Source organism: Abrus precatorius, unplaced genomic scaffold, assembly GCF_003935025.1.
Source record: "Abrus precatorius isolate BTA unplaced genomic scaffold, Abrus_2018 Scaffold5, whole genome shotgun sequence".
In the NCBI taxonomy this organism is placed as follows: Eukaryota; Viridiplantae; Streptophyta; class Magnoliopsida; order Fabales; family Fabaceae; genus Abrus; species Abrus precatorius.
In genome coordinates, this window is record NW_020874395.1 from 11,137,099 (window position 1) to 11,154,976 (window position 17,878).

The 17,878-nt window shown below is 36.5% G+C and overlaps 3 protein-coding genes across 3 annotated transcripts; 1 reads left to right on the forward strand and 2 right to left on the reverse strand.

The window, feature by feature from the left end:
• Nucleotides 1-711: 711 nt before the first annotated feature.
• LOC113866664 (low-temperature-induced 65 kDa protein-like) lies at nt 712-4,350 on the reverse strand. The gene is made up of 5 exons (XM_027501472.1): nt 4,269-4,350; nt 3,897-4,133; nt 3,348-3,683; nt 1,031-2,920; nt 712-803 (listed from the first exon to the last, which is right to left on the reverse strand). The coding sequence occupies exons 1-5, from the start codon at nt 4,348-4,350 to the stop codon at nt 712-714; spliced, it is 2,637 nt and encodes an 878-aa protein (XP_027357273.1).
• Nucleotides 4,351-5,645: 1,295 nt separating this feature from the next.
• On the forward strand, nt 5,646-16,240 carry LOC113866665 (protein SHORTAGE IN CHIASMATA 1). Its single transcript, XM_027501473.1, has 9 exons — nt 5,646-5,933; nt 6,141-6,200; nt 6,286-6,372; nt 6,445-6,516; nt 6,977-8,901; nt 9,225-9,432; nt 13,378-13,878; nt 14,320-15,879; nt 16,076-16,240. Exons 1-9 carry the CDS (start codon nt 5,646-5,648, stop codon nt 16,136-16,138), a joined length of 4,764 nt encoding a protein of 1,587 aa, XP_027357274.1. The 3' UTR covers nt 16,139-16,240.
• On the reverse strand, nt 10,762-12,613 carry LOC113867281 (ribosomal RNA-processing protein 14-C). The gene is made up of 2 exons (XM_027502488.1): nt 12,290-12,613; nt 10,762-12,054 (listed from the first exon to the last, which is right to left on the reverse strand). The coding sequence occupies exon 2, from the start codon at nt 12,039-12,041 to the stop codon at nt 11,013-11,015; it is 1,029 nt and encodes a 342-aa protein (XP_027358289.1). The 5' UTR covers nt 12,042-12,054; nt 12,290-12,613; the 3' UTR covers nt 10,762-11,012.
• Nucleotides 16,241-17,878: the final 1,638 nt, after the last annotated feature.

Sequence of the window (17,878 nt, forward strand, 5' to 3'; positions counted from 1 at the left end):
GGTCAACCTAAAACTCTATCGGGTACCGGACTTAAAATAACCCAAGATAATGGCCTTATTTTTTAAGAGCTCAAACCTAACAGGGTCAGCCGGCTCTAATTATTGTTGATTCTAAATGGTGACAACTTCTATGTTGGCAAGCAGTTCGTACGGCTTTTAAATGGGATAGCAGAAGATATTAAAAGTTATACGAATTTCTTCTTCTTTTTCAATTTTCTAAAGTAGAGAGCTTTGTAAATGACATTTTGGTGAGAGGAGAAAGAATTTAGGGGTAGTGTTTATGGAAATGTATTCACGATGATTAATATTTATTTATTTTTTATTATCAACGGGGCTAATGAATTCTTAAAGTTTTAAACTCAAAATATAAATACATGTATATATTTTATTAATTATTTTCATAATTTTTAATACATATATTATATTTCTGAATTAAAGTTCCCAAAAGCCTCATTTCATTTGCAAAACTTAAACTTAAGAAAAAACAGAACGCAATAGAACATTAACACACCTTTTTTTTTTCCTATTCAACCCAACGTTGACACAGTCGTGTACTCTACATAGCAATGATATCATAATGTAAATTCCAACGTCGACACATCCACATAAACGTTCAACAAAAGTGAACGATTCAGACCCAAAAATAAAGTGAACCACAACAACAGAAAAATCTACAAACACACGAAGCAAATATTCCGGCAGACCAATTCTTCAATTAGATGATTCCTGTAGTGTTCTTTCTCCTGCACCTTGATTAACATGTTCCACTTCTGCCCCATAATTCCTAGACAAATCTTCCCCTTCTGCAACAAAACCAACACAATAAAATTCACTAGTGTTACTTTAGTTTCAGCAAAATCTAGCTCGCCAGAAGTAACTAAACAATTAAAACTAATTGATCAAAGTCTTAGCAATTTGATAATGAGAGTAAAATAAATGCAGAGGCTTTCAAGCCTTGAAATAGGACAACAAAATAAAAAAGCAAGATTTCAAGAAAAACGTCATGGAAACAATTACTAGCACTCATTACCTTGTGAGGATTGATTCTCTCCAGGTTTGGTGAACCAGGATCCAACCACACCCTTAAGCTTATCAAGGACACCATTCCCAGGGCTATTCACATAGCTCTCTTCATACCTTTTCTCTGTCTCCTCATCCTCACTCCCCAACCTCTTTTTAACTTCCTCTGACTCAGTCACCTTCCCCATTGGCCTATGATGATCCACTCTTCTCTCAGGCTCCTCTTCTCTCTTGTGCACACCATCAGAAACTACCTTCCTCACATCCCTACCCTCTCCCTCCCCAGTAACCTCCATTGGTTCCTTCTTATACAAAGTCTCTGAGATCACTTCAGAAAGAGCCCTATCTTCATCACTAGGCCTCAGCTTCTCAACCAAATAGTCCTTCACAGAAACCCCTTTATCTTGTTCCATTCCCACACCAGTACTGTCTCTTTCACTTCCAGGAACTTTTGACTTCACAGAACTTCCTACTCCAGCAACTTTACCATAAACTGGAGCTAGTTTCTCTGTCAAAGACAAAGCAACTCTCTTTCCATATTCTGTAGGGGAAGAAGCATTGTTCTCTCTTCTGTTATCTTCATTTGTCGTTGTTACCTTGTTGTCTTCTGTGTCACCTTTCTCGCCAAAACCGAGCTTTGAAGCTACTGTGTTTTTGGCTGAGACTGCTTTATCAGCAATTGCAGATGTTGCTGATGAGATTTTCTCTGTGTAACTGCTTTGGTTCAGTGGTTTTTCAGCACTTGTGTTCTCTTCATGATGTCTTTCATTGTCGTTTTCGTTGCCGTATCCAAGCTTTGAAGCGACGGCGTTTTTGGCCGTGACGGCTTTATCGGCTATTGCTGAGGTTGCTGAGGAGATTTTATCTGTGTAACTGCTTTGATCTGAGGGTTGTTGAGGTTGTTCTTCAAAAGAGGTGTTGTGGGTTTGTGCAGTTTTTGGTTGAGTAGAAAACTCTTCTGGTAGAAACTGATCATGGCTTCCAGCTGAAGGGTATCGAGTATTTGTTGCACTAGAGTGTTGTGGCAAATATTGGTCATGATTTTTACCTGAATGGTAGTGTTGTTGAGTTTTAGGTTCAGTTAATAATTCTTTCACTGACTGATCATGGGTTCCGGTTGATGGGTAAAGTGTCCTTGTTGCAATATGTTGAGCATCGTGGGTTCCAGTTGAAGGGTATTGAGTTTTTGTTGCAGTATAATGATCATCATGGGTTCCAGTTGAAGGGTATTGGGATTTTGTTGCACTATATTGGTCATGGCTTTTGGCTGAAGGGTCATGAGTATTGGTTGGTGTAGGCAACTCTGATATCAACTGATCATGGCTTCTGGCTGAAGGGTATTGAGTATTGGTTGGTGTAGGCAACTCCGAAATCAACTGATCATGGCTTCTGGCTGAAGGGTATTGAGTATTGGTTGGTGTAGGCAACTCCGATATCAACTGATCATGGCTTCTGGCTGGAGGGTAATGAGTATTGGTTGGTGTAGGCAACTCCGATATAAACTGATCATGGCTTCTGGGGTATTGGGTTTTGATTTCACTAGATAGTTCTGGCCGGTACTGGCCATAGCTTTCAGCAAATGGGTAGTGAGTTTTGGTTGCTGCAGTATTGGTTGGTGTAGGCAACTCTGATATAAACTGAGCATGACTTTTGGGGTATTGGGTTTTGATTTCACTAGATAGTTCTGGCCGGTACTGGCCATAGCTTTCAGCAGATGGGTAGTGAGTTTTGGTTGCTGCAGACAGAACTGGCTCAAATTGGTGGTGGCTTGATTGTGAAGAGTATGGAGTTTCAGCAACGGCTGGAAGCACTTTTGGTTCTGGAATCGGTTTTGGCTGATTTTGGACAGTCATATTGGTAAAAGATTTCTCAACTGGGGTAATATCAATTTCCGCCCCACCTGTCAGGCATATGACACGAAAAATTTTCCATGAGAATGAATAGAATCCTCAGAACCAATCCTATGAATGGCTACCAAGTAAAAAATAATTCTTATAAAATTTTTAGAACTATTGGTACACAAATATGGTTCATATCAAATATTTATCCACACTAAGATGATAGGACTCCTAGTACAATATGTTCAATTTTCTATTTTGAATGCTTAGTGGACTTGTGGATCACACTATATGACCAAGTGAGGACTATACAAAATCAAACGCCACACTATTTAAAGCCAATAAACCCAATTATGAACAAAAACCAACAAATTAACTATCAGATCTTCCGAAACTGTACATTAATTCATTTAAGTAACTTAATCCATCAAGAAATCTACAGATCATTGAAAATTGAGTTCTACAACTTTGTTCAATCCTCATACTTACCAGACCCAGTTGGATCAGTGACTTTGGTTTGATAATTGGCTGGATCATATGCTACAGTTCTACTTCCTGGCGCATGAGGATCTTCCTCCAAGTCCATTGGTCTCTCCAAATTGACCTTGGGTTGCACTGTTTTCTCTCCCCCAACAAATGTTCTAGTTGGGTCAGTGGGTTTGCTTTGATTAATTCCACTAGTTGGAGAAACAACGACAAGTCGAGGCTCGTGATGAGGTTCTTCTCCCATAATTTTTCTACCTCCGAAATTAACCCCAGGTGTCCCTAAAGTTTTGATTTGCCCTGGTGTGGCAGTGGCACTTCTAGCAGCAGAACTGTCATAAACTGCAAAACAACCAAACATATTATTCAACATAATTGAAGTGAAATTCTTTTTTTCTCTTGATTCCTTTCATTCAAAAGGCTCCAATATTCTTCAAGCAAGCATAAAATTTATAGAAAGGCAAATTTCTATTTCACTGGTTTAAGAAGAATATAACAGGTGGTGACTAGTTCTTGTGTGTTAATTAGAAAAACATAATAAAAAAGGGAACATACTTGGTGCTCCATGGACTTCTGGGTTTTCAACCATATCTTCATCCTCGTCATCTTCCTCATCCAAGTCATGATCATCAGGGATATGTTGATCATCATAATGATACTCATGACCATGTTCATGGTCATGATGACCATGCTTCGTGATTGTGTCCTTAATTTTCTTAGCCTTTGCCTTGACTTTCTTCATAACCGACTTCTTCTCAGGGTCATGATGGTGCTCTTCATCACCCCGTGCCCCTACATCCAAAATTTGAACCAAAATATCAAAGAAAGAAATAAAAATAATGCATGCATGCCCATTAGTGGAAACAAAAAAGAGTTCCCTCAAATCAAATCAAATCAAATCAAACGTTCAATTAAATGAATTTGTACCTTCTTGTAACCCAACATTGTGGGAATTATGATGATGTTCATCGTACCCATGTGCATGAGTTTGATCTGCTCTAGAGTCCATGATTGAAAAGGAAATGTATCCGTTTGTACTCGGTGAGGAATGTTGTTTACAAACAGCAGTTTATAGACAAGGAATTGACACAGTGTTTTGCCACCTTTGCATGGCTGTGTCATCTCAAAACTGGAGACACGTGTTAATAACCGACACGTCTTTGTCATGTGACACGTGCTGGCTAGTTTGTGTACGTGGCTCATTGTCATATACCATGAATGTTTTTGGAGTAGGAACAAACTGTTCTTGCGTCTTGGACATGCAATGCAATAAAAAAAATATATGATGTTATCTGCTGAGAATAAAGCTATATTTAGGAGGTCGCTAACAAATCCAAATGTGAGCAAGTAGAAACACATTCTCTTTTTCGCCTATTTAAGAATGGAACTGTTTGGACTTTGGAAGGAAGCCAAGGAAAATTCTAGTTCTTTCATTAAATTTAAGTTTTGTTTAAAATTGATTTAATCTTAAAAAAAAAAAGAATGTTAAAAATATTAATTTATGTTAAACGTAATGTTTTAGAAAAAAATTAAAAAATTTATCTTTTTATCATAAAGAATTATTATTTGTAAACTACAAGTATTCTCTGTATAAAATACAATCATATTCAGGTTAGAAATATTTATAATATGCTGTGGTTAGTTCTCTAGCGAGAACTTTTTCATATATATATATATATATATATATATATATATATAAAGTTTGAACTTGACACTTAAACTAAATTTTGTTGATAAAAATTAATTTAACAAAATAAATGATTTTGAAATAAAAACATAAATATATTTTACGAAATTTATATTCAAAATTGATTTTATTTATTTCAAAATTAATTTTAAAATGTAAAAAATTACTTGAACAGGCGGTAATAAAAATTATGAGTATATAAAAAAGTCATACCTTTTAGCTTGCACTGAAAGTTAAAATTAATCCTTTCGTAAAAAAAGTTTTATACGTACATGATATTATATATTATTATTATTATTATTATTTATAAATTTATCTCAAATTAAAAAAAGAAAAACACCTAAAGTATCTTCTCTTAACAGTAAAAAAATAAAAACATTTTCGCAATCTTAAAGAGGAGGATGGACTCTACTTCAGTGCAATAGGCAACAATATGATTTTTTAATTTTTTTTCTGAAGAAAAAGAGGGTTTTGGATCCAAAATGGGCAATCGGAGCGAACCTTTCACTGTTCGGTTCATGAACCGCTCCAAAATCCAAATTCCATGCACTATAAATATCAAATTAAAGCGCCAAATTCAATTTGATTTCCGAGTCCGTTAGCTGCTTCTTCAGAAAATGCGAACTCGCTTTCTCAACAACGACTACTTCACTCTCCCTCCATCCCAACGCCGCGAAACCCTCCCCTTCCTCTACCTCCCAGTCCCTCGCCTCCCCACGCCGCCTCCCTCCGCTGTCCACCACCACCTTCGCTTTGGTTCCTCGTTCCACCTCTCCCACCCCATCGACCCCTTCCCCATCCACGTTGCCCTCTCCACGTTCCTCTCCGCCGTCCTTCCTGGCAGAATCCCCGTAGATCTCACCGCTCCGTCTCCGAACCGATATCGATGCTCCTCCTTCCCAGCGGTAAGCGCTGTGAATAGGAATCGCGAGTTGAATTGAGTTTGAGTTTTTTGCTCCTGTTTCTCCGATGAAGAATAAACGGATTGTCTTGTGGCTTGTGTTGATTACCATCTTTGTTCGAATTTCACTCTGAAATTGTGATTCTATGCGCAATGCTTTGTTACATGAGAAGCTTCCTGACTGTATTCGTTTGTTTTGATCGCATTTTAGAAAGAAGCAGAGGTTATCTTCGAAGATCTTGTCTCCGAAGTTGATATCGATTTTCCGGATGTATATTTATCATACTTCTTAATAATTTTTGTTTATTTAGTTATTTATTTCGATAAGAATAAGATCTCAGTCTTTTTGTTCGTAGGAGTGTAAAACGATTGCTCTTAGTGATAAGAACGATGTCGATTACGAAACGGTTCAATTCGAAACACCTGAGCTTGATGCACTCTTGGTGAGACGCTTCTTTCTAATTTTGTAGCATTTTCATTCAATTTTCACCTAATTTTTCCTCTGTATTTTAAAGGAAAATGTATGCTTCGTTGAGAAGGAGAGGATGCAATTGCTGTCTCAAACCCCAGAGGTTGAAAATAGCCTGGTAACGACGTTACACACTTACTTGGTTTTATTACATATTGTGTTGATGTAGGTTTGCGTGCTTGCTTTCATATTGTCCAAATATGAGTTGTCTACAGCTTCGTTAAATGAATCTATCAGTTGCCTATGGCAATAATTACATTGGTTTCTTCTTGTAAGTTTTGATTATGTATCCGAATATGTATATTAATATAGTGTATAGTCAGGTCTGTTATGCTTTTTGCTGTATTGGTTGAATTTGCAACTTTGAGGAGCTAAATGGATTTTAGTTTTAGTTTTATGGCTGGAAAATTGATAACTTCTTGCATCATTCAGTATGGACTGTTTAAGCATAAGAATGGATTTGGACGGATATAGGTCATATCGTAATAGGACATAAATTGATGAGTTCAATTTTGTTTTATTTTCATTAATGTGTTTGTCTTTGTACTTTCACAGAAGTTCCTCTATTTTTCATGCAGGAAATGCTCAAGCCTGAGCCATCAAGGCAGTACCCTTACGAAGCTCTGGAATCAGTATCTTTGGTTGAAGATGTTGTATCGGAGTACCTTACTGTGGAAAACGCATATTCTTTAGAAGATAATGTTTCTGTTCAGCACCTGCCACCCTCTGACCAAAACAAATTTCTTAGTTTGGAAGTGGATGAGGAGAGTATGGAAATTCCCGCTCGCATATCTTTGGTAGAAATTGTTGGCATACAATTTGAAAATATCAGACCTCAAAATTTTGATGAACGATATCAATCCATAACAGAAGGCAAGGAACTTTTGGGTTCCGTGAAGTATAACATGATGGAGTTTTTATCAGATGATTGTGTATCAAAGAAGAGCCTTGCGTTATCAGATCTGTTTCCTGAAAGGGATTTTATGGATATGTTAGAAACTGAACACGTTGATGCGAGTGCGGTCCTTCAAGGAACATTGCAGGCTGGTAGTGCTATGTTATCAAATCTAATTGCCTTCCAGGAATTCGTGTTCCTTGACAAGGACTTAATTCAAACCTTTGAAGCTTTCTATGACACAAAAGCATCGGATGACCTACTAACAAGTGAGTGGATTTTTAAGGAGTTTAACTTCAAGAGTTTTGATGACCTGATAGTTAGTAATGAGATAGCACTAACAGATGATACGTTCAAATCACTGCCTATACCTGTTATATCTGATCACAGAAAGATGATAGATCTACATGAGGTCATTGGAGAACTATTTTCCAACTTGAAGACCCAACCCCTATCTGCATCTGATGGAATTTACTTAAACTGGGATCTACTGGAAGAATATAAATGCAATTTTAAAATGTCTACCTGGTATCAGGACATCTGGGCAAAGATAGATCTGAACAACATAGATTTTGGAGGAAAATATTTCGACGATGGAAATTTGGTATTTGATCTAGTTTTATGGGGTGATACTATAGGTGAATGTGACATTATACCAAGTGAGGAGTTGCAGAGGTTGCTTTCTGATTGCATGCCTCTACTTGACAATCATCCTGTAGAGTTTGCCTCTGGCAAAGTATTAGAATATGAATCTTCTAAACAGGGAAGCCGAGAGCAATTACCCGAAAGAAATGCTGAAAGGGCTTCGTTGTTATTTATGTCTATGTCAGAAAGCAGCAGTCTTGATTATTTCTTAAACCCTCAAAAAGCGACTGGTACAGGGAATTGTAATTTTGCAGTGGAGTCCACCAATGATAATGTAAGTAATCCAAAAGTTACATCCACTGGATTGAAGGCTGGTCTACAGTCACAAGCATGCCATACTGTTTTGCATAGAATTAAGTTGTCCGACAATATTGTGTCTCTTGCTGGATATTTTGAAAAAACCTATCTAGCCATTTTGCATAGTGATACAGAGCTGACAAAGACGCATAACTCAGATACAGATTATTTTAAATTGCTGAGTCTTCAAAAGAATAAGTTGATTGAATACCATGTAAATGGAAACAATATGGCGTTTATTATATTAAGTGCAATTAAACAGGCTGCTTGGTACTTATGTTTCTATGGTCTCCGTCCAGCATGCTTGTATTTAGAAAAATTAAGTCAAAACTTGGAGTACTTGAAATCAAGGTTAGGCTTCCTGCAATCTTTGATCAAAGATGAAGAAAGGAAAATGGACAATAATATTACTAGGGCACACCCATCACTAACAATTGTTAAGGAAGTTTTACAGTCAAACATCAAAAGGGATAGTTTGAAAGCTTTGATTGTGGCCAAAGAAGTTTATTGGGGTTCATTGAGAAGTCTCCTTCTTTCTTTGGGGTTATCATTCAGTGAACTAAATGAATCGTACAGAAATCAGCCATTTACAACTAATGTGCCTGAGGACACAGATACTAAAATGAAGGAACTTCTGATTTCAGACTGCTTGCTGGTTTCATACAAGTAAGCTTTTGATTCAGGATCTCTTTATTTTTCATGCATACTTAGAATTGAACTTTATTCTACAAGATATGTTTATTATATTTATAAATCACCGATTGCAGATGCATGAGTTTTTCCCTTTTTATATTGGTTGTAGATCAGAAATGATGTGAATGTGAGGGTGCTACTAGTATTTTAAAATGAAACTGATTTCCCTTTCGATTTCCTCAATTCAGTTGATCAAATTGTAAACTGTGAGCATCAATGCATCACAAATTTTTTTGGTGACATCTTTTGGGTCATACTTTCTGCTGAGACTAAGTAACCGTACTATTTAATTGAAGGCATGTTTCTCCATTATTTCCATTCAACAAATTTGACATTATCTTGGAATATGGAGGACCATATGGCTCATCTAAGATATCTGAACTTTCGCCAAACTTGGTTGGATTGCCTCATCTTCACTTTTTGACGGTTGAATTGGATGGCCATGCTGCTCTCAAAGCACTCTGTGAAGGTGTTGAAATGCCCCTGAACACTGAAATGTTAATGGTAAGCCTCTGCGTGATTATGCATAGCTTAATATATATGGACTCGATATTATAGATACTATATGATATTGCAAATAAATTTTGAAATTTTTTTTGTCAGTTTCTTATTTCTTGTATTTTGTTTGCACAAGTTATACTTTATATTGTAATATATAGTATTTCGTGTTTGAGGATGTAAAGTAGTACGGGCCGTACATAAAATGAGTTTTATTTTAGTTACATAAACTGTGGGATTAAATTTTTGAAATTAACTATCAAATATGCTATATCAATAATAACTAGACGAAGCAATCTTTTCTCTCTAGTATAACTATCTCATTTATGAGAAAAAGAAATGTCTAAAGCTGTAACGGCGTCACTCTATAAGACATACATGTTTTGGGATTTTGATTGCAACGGGAGGTAAAATAATTAATTATTTCATTAATGGAAAGGGTGATAAATATGTTGCTTTGGGATCTGAATCCTATGTAATTTAGTAGTGTCTAAATTTACTTAAGTAAATTTGATAAAAGAAAATTTATTTAAGTAAATTAGTGAAAAAATAATTTTTCCTTAAGTCATACAACAAATTTTAAAACTTCATCTTATCTATACTATAAAAAAATTTTAAAAAAAATCTATACAAAATCATGTGGTTGTACCTTATAGTCGTACTATTTTTCAATGACAATAAAAATTATAAAAATAGTAGTCAGTCCAGATGACCCGATGCAGATGACCCCCAAAACTCTACAATGTATAGTTAGATGGAAAATTTAAAATATACTAAATATATATAAAAGCTGAAGATTTCAGATTTCAATCATTTGTAGTAAGAATTCTCAGAAGTCAAAACAGTACAGAAAAGAAAAATAGAAAAATATAACGAACAAAGTCAGATTTTGGTTGAAAAGTAATCTCTAATGCAAATGGGTCTGGTGTGTCACTCGAGATGAAGATGACCAAAACTTGACCCGAAAAGGATATTAAAAGTTCCCCAGAATGGAGGAACTTAAAATATACAAAGGAAGTGGGTTCTGGATGGCATCAGGAAATTGTCAAACCCTTTCCCTTACTTTCAAAACGTCTCAAACTGAAAAAGATTCTTTAAAAGTCTTCCCTTCCCCTCTCCCTAATTTTTACTTACAAAGAAAGCCTAAGACTTTGGATTTCAAGGTAGGAAGTAACATAGAGGAATATTATTTAATGAATACACAAGCAAGCTTTACTTGGTGGGTGGGGGGAGACGAACCAAATCTCAGCAAACTTTGCAATGTAACACAATCCAATGAACAGAGGCATCAGAAATGATAATATAACGCAGACCAACAACCTATGATTAACCTTAACAAAATGCTCGTAATTCAGTGATAATAAAAACTAGTCAATAGGAATGCCAGATTGCCAAAATATGCTGTGGTAAATAATAGTAAATAAAAATTGTTCAATTTCAAGAAATCTACTGAAGTAGACTTAGAAACTGAGGTGAATTTTTTACCCCTTGAATTCTCATTCTCTAACACTGCAAACACCCAAATTCTTTGAAAGCAGGATAGTAATGCAAGGAGAAGGCACAAATCAGTAAACTTCAAAGCCATGTTAGCTGGAACCATCATTAATAAAACCTTCTTTGCGACCTTCAAAGCCAGGACGCATGAGCTTTTTCTCTCTTTTTGCAATTTTACGCATTTTCTTCTGATGAATCCTCTCAGCTATGTTTTCTGACCTTCTTTGCTGCTTCTCTGCCTTCAACTGGTCCCTTGTTTGAACCCTCTCCTTCCATTTCTCTACATTCTTCTGCTGCCTCTTCTTCTCCTTATTTATGCTTTTTCTCAACAGTTTGGGATCATCATGGACCTTAATCCCTGAAGCTCTATCCATTGCCGCTTTCCATGATTGCTGATTAGCAAAAGATTTGGCCTTCTCAGGATCTTTCTTCTTCACTTTCTCCAACTTCTTAGCTCTTTCGAGTTCCTTATGCTTTGAAACCTTTCTCTTCTTCTTCCCTTGCACTTCCTCATTCTGAAGTTTAACATGTCCAAACACAAGCTCCTTGGAGGCCTCCGCGGCATCCTTCTTCCCTTTCTCGGCTGACTCTCCATGTGCAGGCTTACTTTCATCATTCTCATTATCCCTCTTGCGTTTCCTCTCCTTAAATCCTCTCTTAGTATTTCTTTCATCCTTATTATCTTTCTCTAAATTCCCATTGTTACGACTTGCCCGAAACTCCTCAAGTTTGCGATGAAGCCTTTGGCGAAGTTCTTCGTAAGTCACAGACCGATCATCTCCTTCCAGCCCAGACATGAAAGGCTTAACCGCAGCCCTCTCTTCATCGCTGTCATTCTCTTTTCCCATGCTTTGTTTGAGAATGTCAAGTGTAGTTGCAGAGGGTTTCTCAGGGTCTAATCGATCTCTGCGAGACTTTTTGATATTCTCCTTAGTTTCTTTCTTTGCCTCAGCTTTTGCAGCTTTGCTGAGACCCTGAAACCATGGCTTCTCCTCATCATCAATTGGTAAATAAAACTTGGCTGGAATGAGCTGAATCAGCTTATCAAAAAACAGGGTATGGTCGTGGATCAGAGACTCCAAATCTTGACCCTCTGTAACAACCTTTTGCTTCTTCTTCATCTTCAAAACCTCACTGTAACGACACGATGGAATTGCAAGAAACCAATAAAAACCTTAACAAAAATAATATTCGAATACAAATTATAGTAGTCATTCCCGGATAGCTATTATTAACATTGAAAGTACACCAAATATAGTTTATGCTACACACATATACGTTGAAGATTTCAAATTTCAATCGTTTGGAGGGGTTCTCAGAAGTAAAAACAGAACAGAGAAGAAAAATAGAACAAAACAGAGGGTCTCACCGGAAAAACCCCCCAATGCGGATGGCCTCGCCGAATAATGGGTGGGTCTTGCTGGAAACGAAGAAGATGACTAGAACTTGGCTGGATATAGTGAACAGAGTCAGATTTTGGTTGCGAAGGAGCCCTTAACGCGGAAGAGTCGTCAGAAATGAGTAGGTCACACCGCAGATTACGAAAATGACCGGAACTTGGCCGGAAAAGGACGTCAGCCACTGTCAAGCATGCTGGACGAAGCAGAAGTTGCCGAAGATGGGGAATGGGGGAGCACTTAGGGTTGAAGGGTGCCGAATTCGAATGATATAAATTGACAATGTAAAAGGGGAGCGAAATCCCAAAATTGCCCCCTTGAAAATGTCTAATGTTAAGAAAACAGGGATAAATTTGACATTTCCGTCGTGCAACCAATAGCGGTTGCGACAGCTGCCATTCGCGCCGCTCCAGCCGCTGCACAAAAACGCGACCCTATGCACTCCGTGTCGCGGCAGCGGAGCTGCTCCACTCAGCCGCGATAGCGGCGCTATCGCGGGCTATTGACTTTTCAATTAACCTATTGTAGATATAATTTTGATTGACCGTGAATAACATTATAATTGCTTTATATGTAATAAGAATCGGGGACTGATCTGCAATCTGCATCTATATCATGTTTTCAACATGCTCTTGCTTGTGTATCTCCGCTTGTAGGTGAACAAAGACTTGACTGAGGAGCGAGGATACTATATTCGAAATGAAAAACAATTTTTATTCGAAGAGAGTGGTGGGTTTTAATGTCTTAGTCTGAATTATGAACGGAAAAACAGTTTTGAGATTCTTGTAAGGCCTATATGTTAACAAAAATGCAAGTTTATTCCACAATTGAAGATGACTTATGACTTCAACTTGGTGATTATATAGTAGAACCGAGCTGCCACATATGTGGTGCAGTGCTGATGTTGAAATGAAATGATCATTTGTCCCCTTTTTTAACTGAAATTATCGACTAAGCGGCATCAATTGATTGTTACTCTTAATTCCTAGTTCATATTTTGTTTACCAATCAATGTGCAAGCACATAAAACTCACTCGTGCAATTAACAATTGTCTGCTAGGAAAGTGAGACAAGTCTTATTTTCAATCAGAAGGAAAGTATAATGAATCAAAAGTTGAAGAGACTACTCAACTTTTGTCCTGTGGAGCAAAGCTATGATATAAAATCTTCGATGGTTGCACCTGAAGCAGACAATTTTGTGCCCCTTATTCCTGCTGTGAAAACTGAACATGGTTGTCAGAGCGAGGAGCATTTCCCTGGAACAGTTATCATTGTAAATACTCAAAATGTAGATAAGGAAATGATAATGTCTAGAAGAAACTCTTACCAAGTAATTCTTGCGATGGAGAAAGGAGGACTTCAAGTTGTTGAACGTGATTTACATTTGCCGGTGGATATTATATTAGGTTCTGCAATTTGTTTGGCGTGGTATGATAGTAGAAACCTTTGGAAGAAAGCAACTCCAGCCACAGAAGCGTCCTCAAGCTTGCCTTTATGTGTTGAGAATATTGCAACAGATGTTCTGACTTTGATTAGTTTTTACTTCCGTGGCTGCTTTCTGGTAATTGCTGTTTCCTATATTAACACTTGCGATATATAATTTTTCAAATGTAGGGCTCAAGAAGAATTACAAGGTACTCAGCTGATCTTCAGCTTTTGCATTTTCTTAGACCCCTTGAAAGATTAATGTTTCAAGGAGTAAAACCAATTTTATCTAAACCCCAGCTGAAAGGAAATTAAGGAGTTTTAATCATAGTCATCATCAGGTATTTTATATGCTTGGAAGATATAAGCTCTTAGCACAGGGGAACGGATAAAATTAGTTTTCTGAATCTGATTATATTGTTATATGACGGAATAGAAGCATCACAATGGATGTAAACGATTAATTAAAAGATGAGAGTCGTTTTACCAAAAGAAGAGGAACTTGTAATGATAGTTGTTAATTGAGCTGAGTACTTTTACACGGAACTGGTTTTAATATGTTATCATCTCCTTCTAGGTCTTTGAGGGAGAATTTAACTTTCTCTCTACTGTAATGGAATCCTCAGATGGCCTTTATGCTGCAGCAGCTAGCCTGGGAATTGATTTGCAGATCTTCTTCTCATACTCACCGGAGTTAACAAATGAAGTTATAGTAAGCTGCATTAAGAGTGCTACCAGTATGACAAGGGGTCTCTATCCTAAAATGCCTGACTCGGTATCTCTTGCAGAGTCGTTTCTTACGCAATTTCCTGGAATAAATCCTTTAACGGCACACTCTATACTTTCTTCAGGGGTCACGCTTAATGATTTTCTTGAGTGGTCACATGAACAAAGGATGCATGTTCTAGAAAGGTATCATGTTCCAGAAGAAAGTATTTCTCTATTCAGTGTTTTCTGCAAATATGGGGAACGGGAGGACTCAAAATCCATAATGACAGACTGCTCCTCTTCGGTATCTTCTGGTCCAGACTCAGATAGGTGTCGTTTATTTCAAGTTGACAACGAAAGAAAAAGAAAAACTCCTATAAGTAGTCATCAGAAAGATGAACTATATTTTGATGAATTGTTGCAATTCGAAACATTAAATCAAGTAACTGAGGCTGTCCCGGATCACTGTACCTTGCCAAAAACTTTTGATCTTGGTATGCCAGTAGATGCTGGGAGATCCAGTGACTTAGCAAAGGCTAATTTGTCCATGGGTGATTTTTTGTATCAAAAGCAAGGCATCAGTGCAAGTGCAGTGAGAAACCTTTCCGGAGTTTCGCAGTCACCACGGAACCACAAAGCTCCCCAAAAATTAGAGCAATTGAAACAGTCCAGTTTATCTTTGAAAAATAAAGAGTTGGCTCAGAACGAAGTACTGGATACTTCTTTGATGAGCAAAAGTTTTAACTGGCCTAGCCTTTGCAATTCTGAGAAGCTGCATCAGGATATTAGAGGTGAGGTGGTTGAATTGACTGATAGCCCCTTGTTAGAAAAGGATCATATAAGAAATAATAAACTTGCAAGGAGATTGTCATTTGGCAATAGGACTCACCCAGAAACCAACTCATCGAAAACATGGAGATCCTTACAAGATACACGAGAAGTTAACCACTATCCCGAACCAGATTTTGGAAAAGATGTATTTCCTCTTAATTTCAAGCCCCGTGAAAACATTGGTTTAACTCAGGGATCCATGGGAAACATAAATGATTTACCCTTCCAGGAGGAAATGTCATATTTGGGCGAAACTCCACTTTCACATGCCCGCCGGTCGGCGAGTTTATTAAAGAATTCACCTTGGACAACTGAATTTATTAATAAAGTAAAAGAGAAGAGCAAATTGCGTCAAAAATCATTATCATGTGGGAATTCTGACCCTTATTTTGGGTACCCGGGGAACATGTCGAAAGTTTCTAAGAGAAGAAGCCCTTCGGTAATTGACTTCTTTAAGTACCAACCTAATAGAACATCTGGAAGTATTCAGGAACATAAAAGACAGAAGCAATCCGGACAATCTTCAAACTCAGTGAAAAAAAGAAGATATTCCACTTCTCAACCCTCGTGGACTCCTAATGATAAGAGATCAACCAAGGTTTGTTAATATTCTATACTAAAGTGAAAATCGATTACTGACTAGTCAAATGATTTTATTTAATCACATTATATCTTCTTCAATTCATTAAATGCAATATGGCTGAAAGAGAGAGACATAATAAAAAAAAAACTTTACTGACATGAATACAACTTTGCTTCTATTCTATTATTCATGGACATTCGGTCGATAACAGACACTGGCCTTTGGGAGAAACGGAAATGGAGGCCAAACACGGCTGGTGTGGAGAGATAAATAAAACTCGTTCATATCAGGCATAATCTATCACTGGAGAAAAGAATGGAAATTTTATATTATGTACGACGGTGGCTTCATCCTTTCGGAAGGTATTTTTTGCTTCAGTACCACAATTACAAAGTAATTGTTACACATTACTCAGGTTACTTTCCTCATCACGAAGAAACTTCTAATTCCGTTCCTTACTTGGTATATATCATCATTACTACTATAATATTCTAGAATGAGTCAATAGACTGGCAGGGACTGACTTCTAATATTGATGAAAGTGGTTCCCAGTGATGAAAATGCAGTTCGAGATCAGAACAAGAAGTTAAATAGCATACTGGATAACCTATCTTTGAACCTGTTTTGGGTAGCTTATTCAGTGAAGTTTGTATCTTCACTGTTTCATTAAGTTACATATGGTCATACTCGTATCTAAAAATAAAAAATAAAAATTGCGTAACTGATACAAAATTCACCAAAAAAATTGTTGGTGCTTCTATTTTATATTTTGGCAAATATTACTTTTACTATTTTTTTTGTATAAATCTTTATAAATTAGAAACAAAATAAGAATAAAATACCAATTTTATAATTAAAAGGGAAAACAAAAAATAGAAACAAATATTTTCTCAAACAAAATTCTTAGAGCATGTTTGATTTCATTTTTAAAAACAGTTTTTAATTCTTAAGAATAAAATGTTGTTCAAATTTTTACTATATTTTATTTTTAAAAACTAAAAACTGTTTTTAAAAATGAAATCAAACATCTTCTTAGTCTAAATGGAAACTGGATGACCTAGATTTTGACTCTTATGCAGTAAAATCAAATAACATTTGGTGTTCTGAATTATCTATTAACTCGTGATTAGATTATCATGTACTTTACCACATCCAATTCAATTAATTTTGCTGTATATTTGATACAATAAACTAAATTTAAATATAATGTTAAATTTTGTATACAAAGTAAATAAGCTTATAAACTAATCAAAAGAGCTAAATTAGTTGAAATGTATAGTTAAACACCAATAAATTTGATGCCCAAGATCAAGAGAGTGATTTATAAATAAATGAGAAATTAGTTGAAGTGTACATTATTTCTCATAATCACATTTTTTATTTGTCACTTTCGTACTTAATTCCCACTAGCAAGCATGAAATTGATTTATAAAAGTAATACAGTGAAGAATTCCATATGAGTGCGTAGTCATCATCTGGTGCGGGAGCCTGAGAAATAGCAGACAACACAACAAAGGAACTATACAACGGCAACGAAATTGACAGGGAGGTCCTCTGAGTTGAAAAATTCTCCATAAAAGTGAACTTCTCTAGAAAACTAGGAGAAGCAGTTCGACCTGCTAAGACACACAGAAACAGCCCAAATAGGACATGCCACGGGAGTGAAATGCTTCCTACGGATGAAGTACCTCCAGGGTAGAAAAACGGCACAAATCCAAATATCCACTGGGTTGCAAGTATCCATACGAACTTCCGAAGTTAGACTGGAGAAAATGACATAAAAGTGAAAGGTAACGCACAATGTGAAGATATATTAGGGCCACCTTCAGGATTGATTTACAGAGAAATTGTAATTGTACAACACTCTTGTATAATTTTGTTTACGATTAAGAGAAATATAAGAAAGAGAAGTGTGGGATAAGAGAGGTGATAAGTGATGGAAAGAAATAAACCGAAAAAATAATGTTGGAATAAAAGCATTTTATGAAAGAAAAGTGTTATATATATAAACAGC

Coding starts and splice junctions, on each gene's coding strand:
- LOC113866665 (XM_027501473.1), top strand. CDS start 5,646: ATGCGAACTCGCTTTCTCAACAACGACTACTTCACTCTCCCTCCATCC. Junction 6,517..6,976: donor CAGAGGTTGAAAATAGCCTG/GTAACGACGTTA, acceptor TTTTTCATGCAG/GAAATGCTCAAGCCTGAGCC. Junction 13,879..14,319: donor ACTTCCGTGGCTGCTTTCTG/GTAATTGCTGTT, acceptor ATCTCCTTCTAG/GTCTTTGAGGGAGAATTTAA.
- LOC113867281 (XM_027502488.1), bottom strand. CDS start 12,041: ATGAAGAAGAAGCAAAAGGTTGTTACAGAGGGTCAAGATTTGGAGTCT.
- LOC113866664 (XM_027501472.1), bottom strand. CDS start 4,350: ATGGACTCTAGAGCAGATCAAACTCATGCACATGGGTACGATGAACAT. Junction 4,134..4,268: donor CAATGTTGGGTTACAAGAAG/GTACAAATTCAT, acceptor TTTTGGATGTAG/GGGCACGGGGTGATGAAGAG. Junction 3,684..3,896: donor AGAAGTCCATGGAGCACCAA/GTATGTTCCCTT, acceptor GTTGTTTTGCAG/TTTATGACAGTTCTGCTGCT.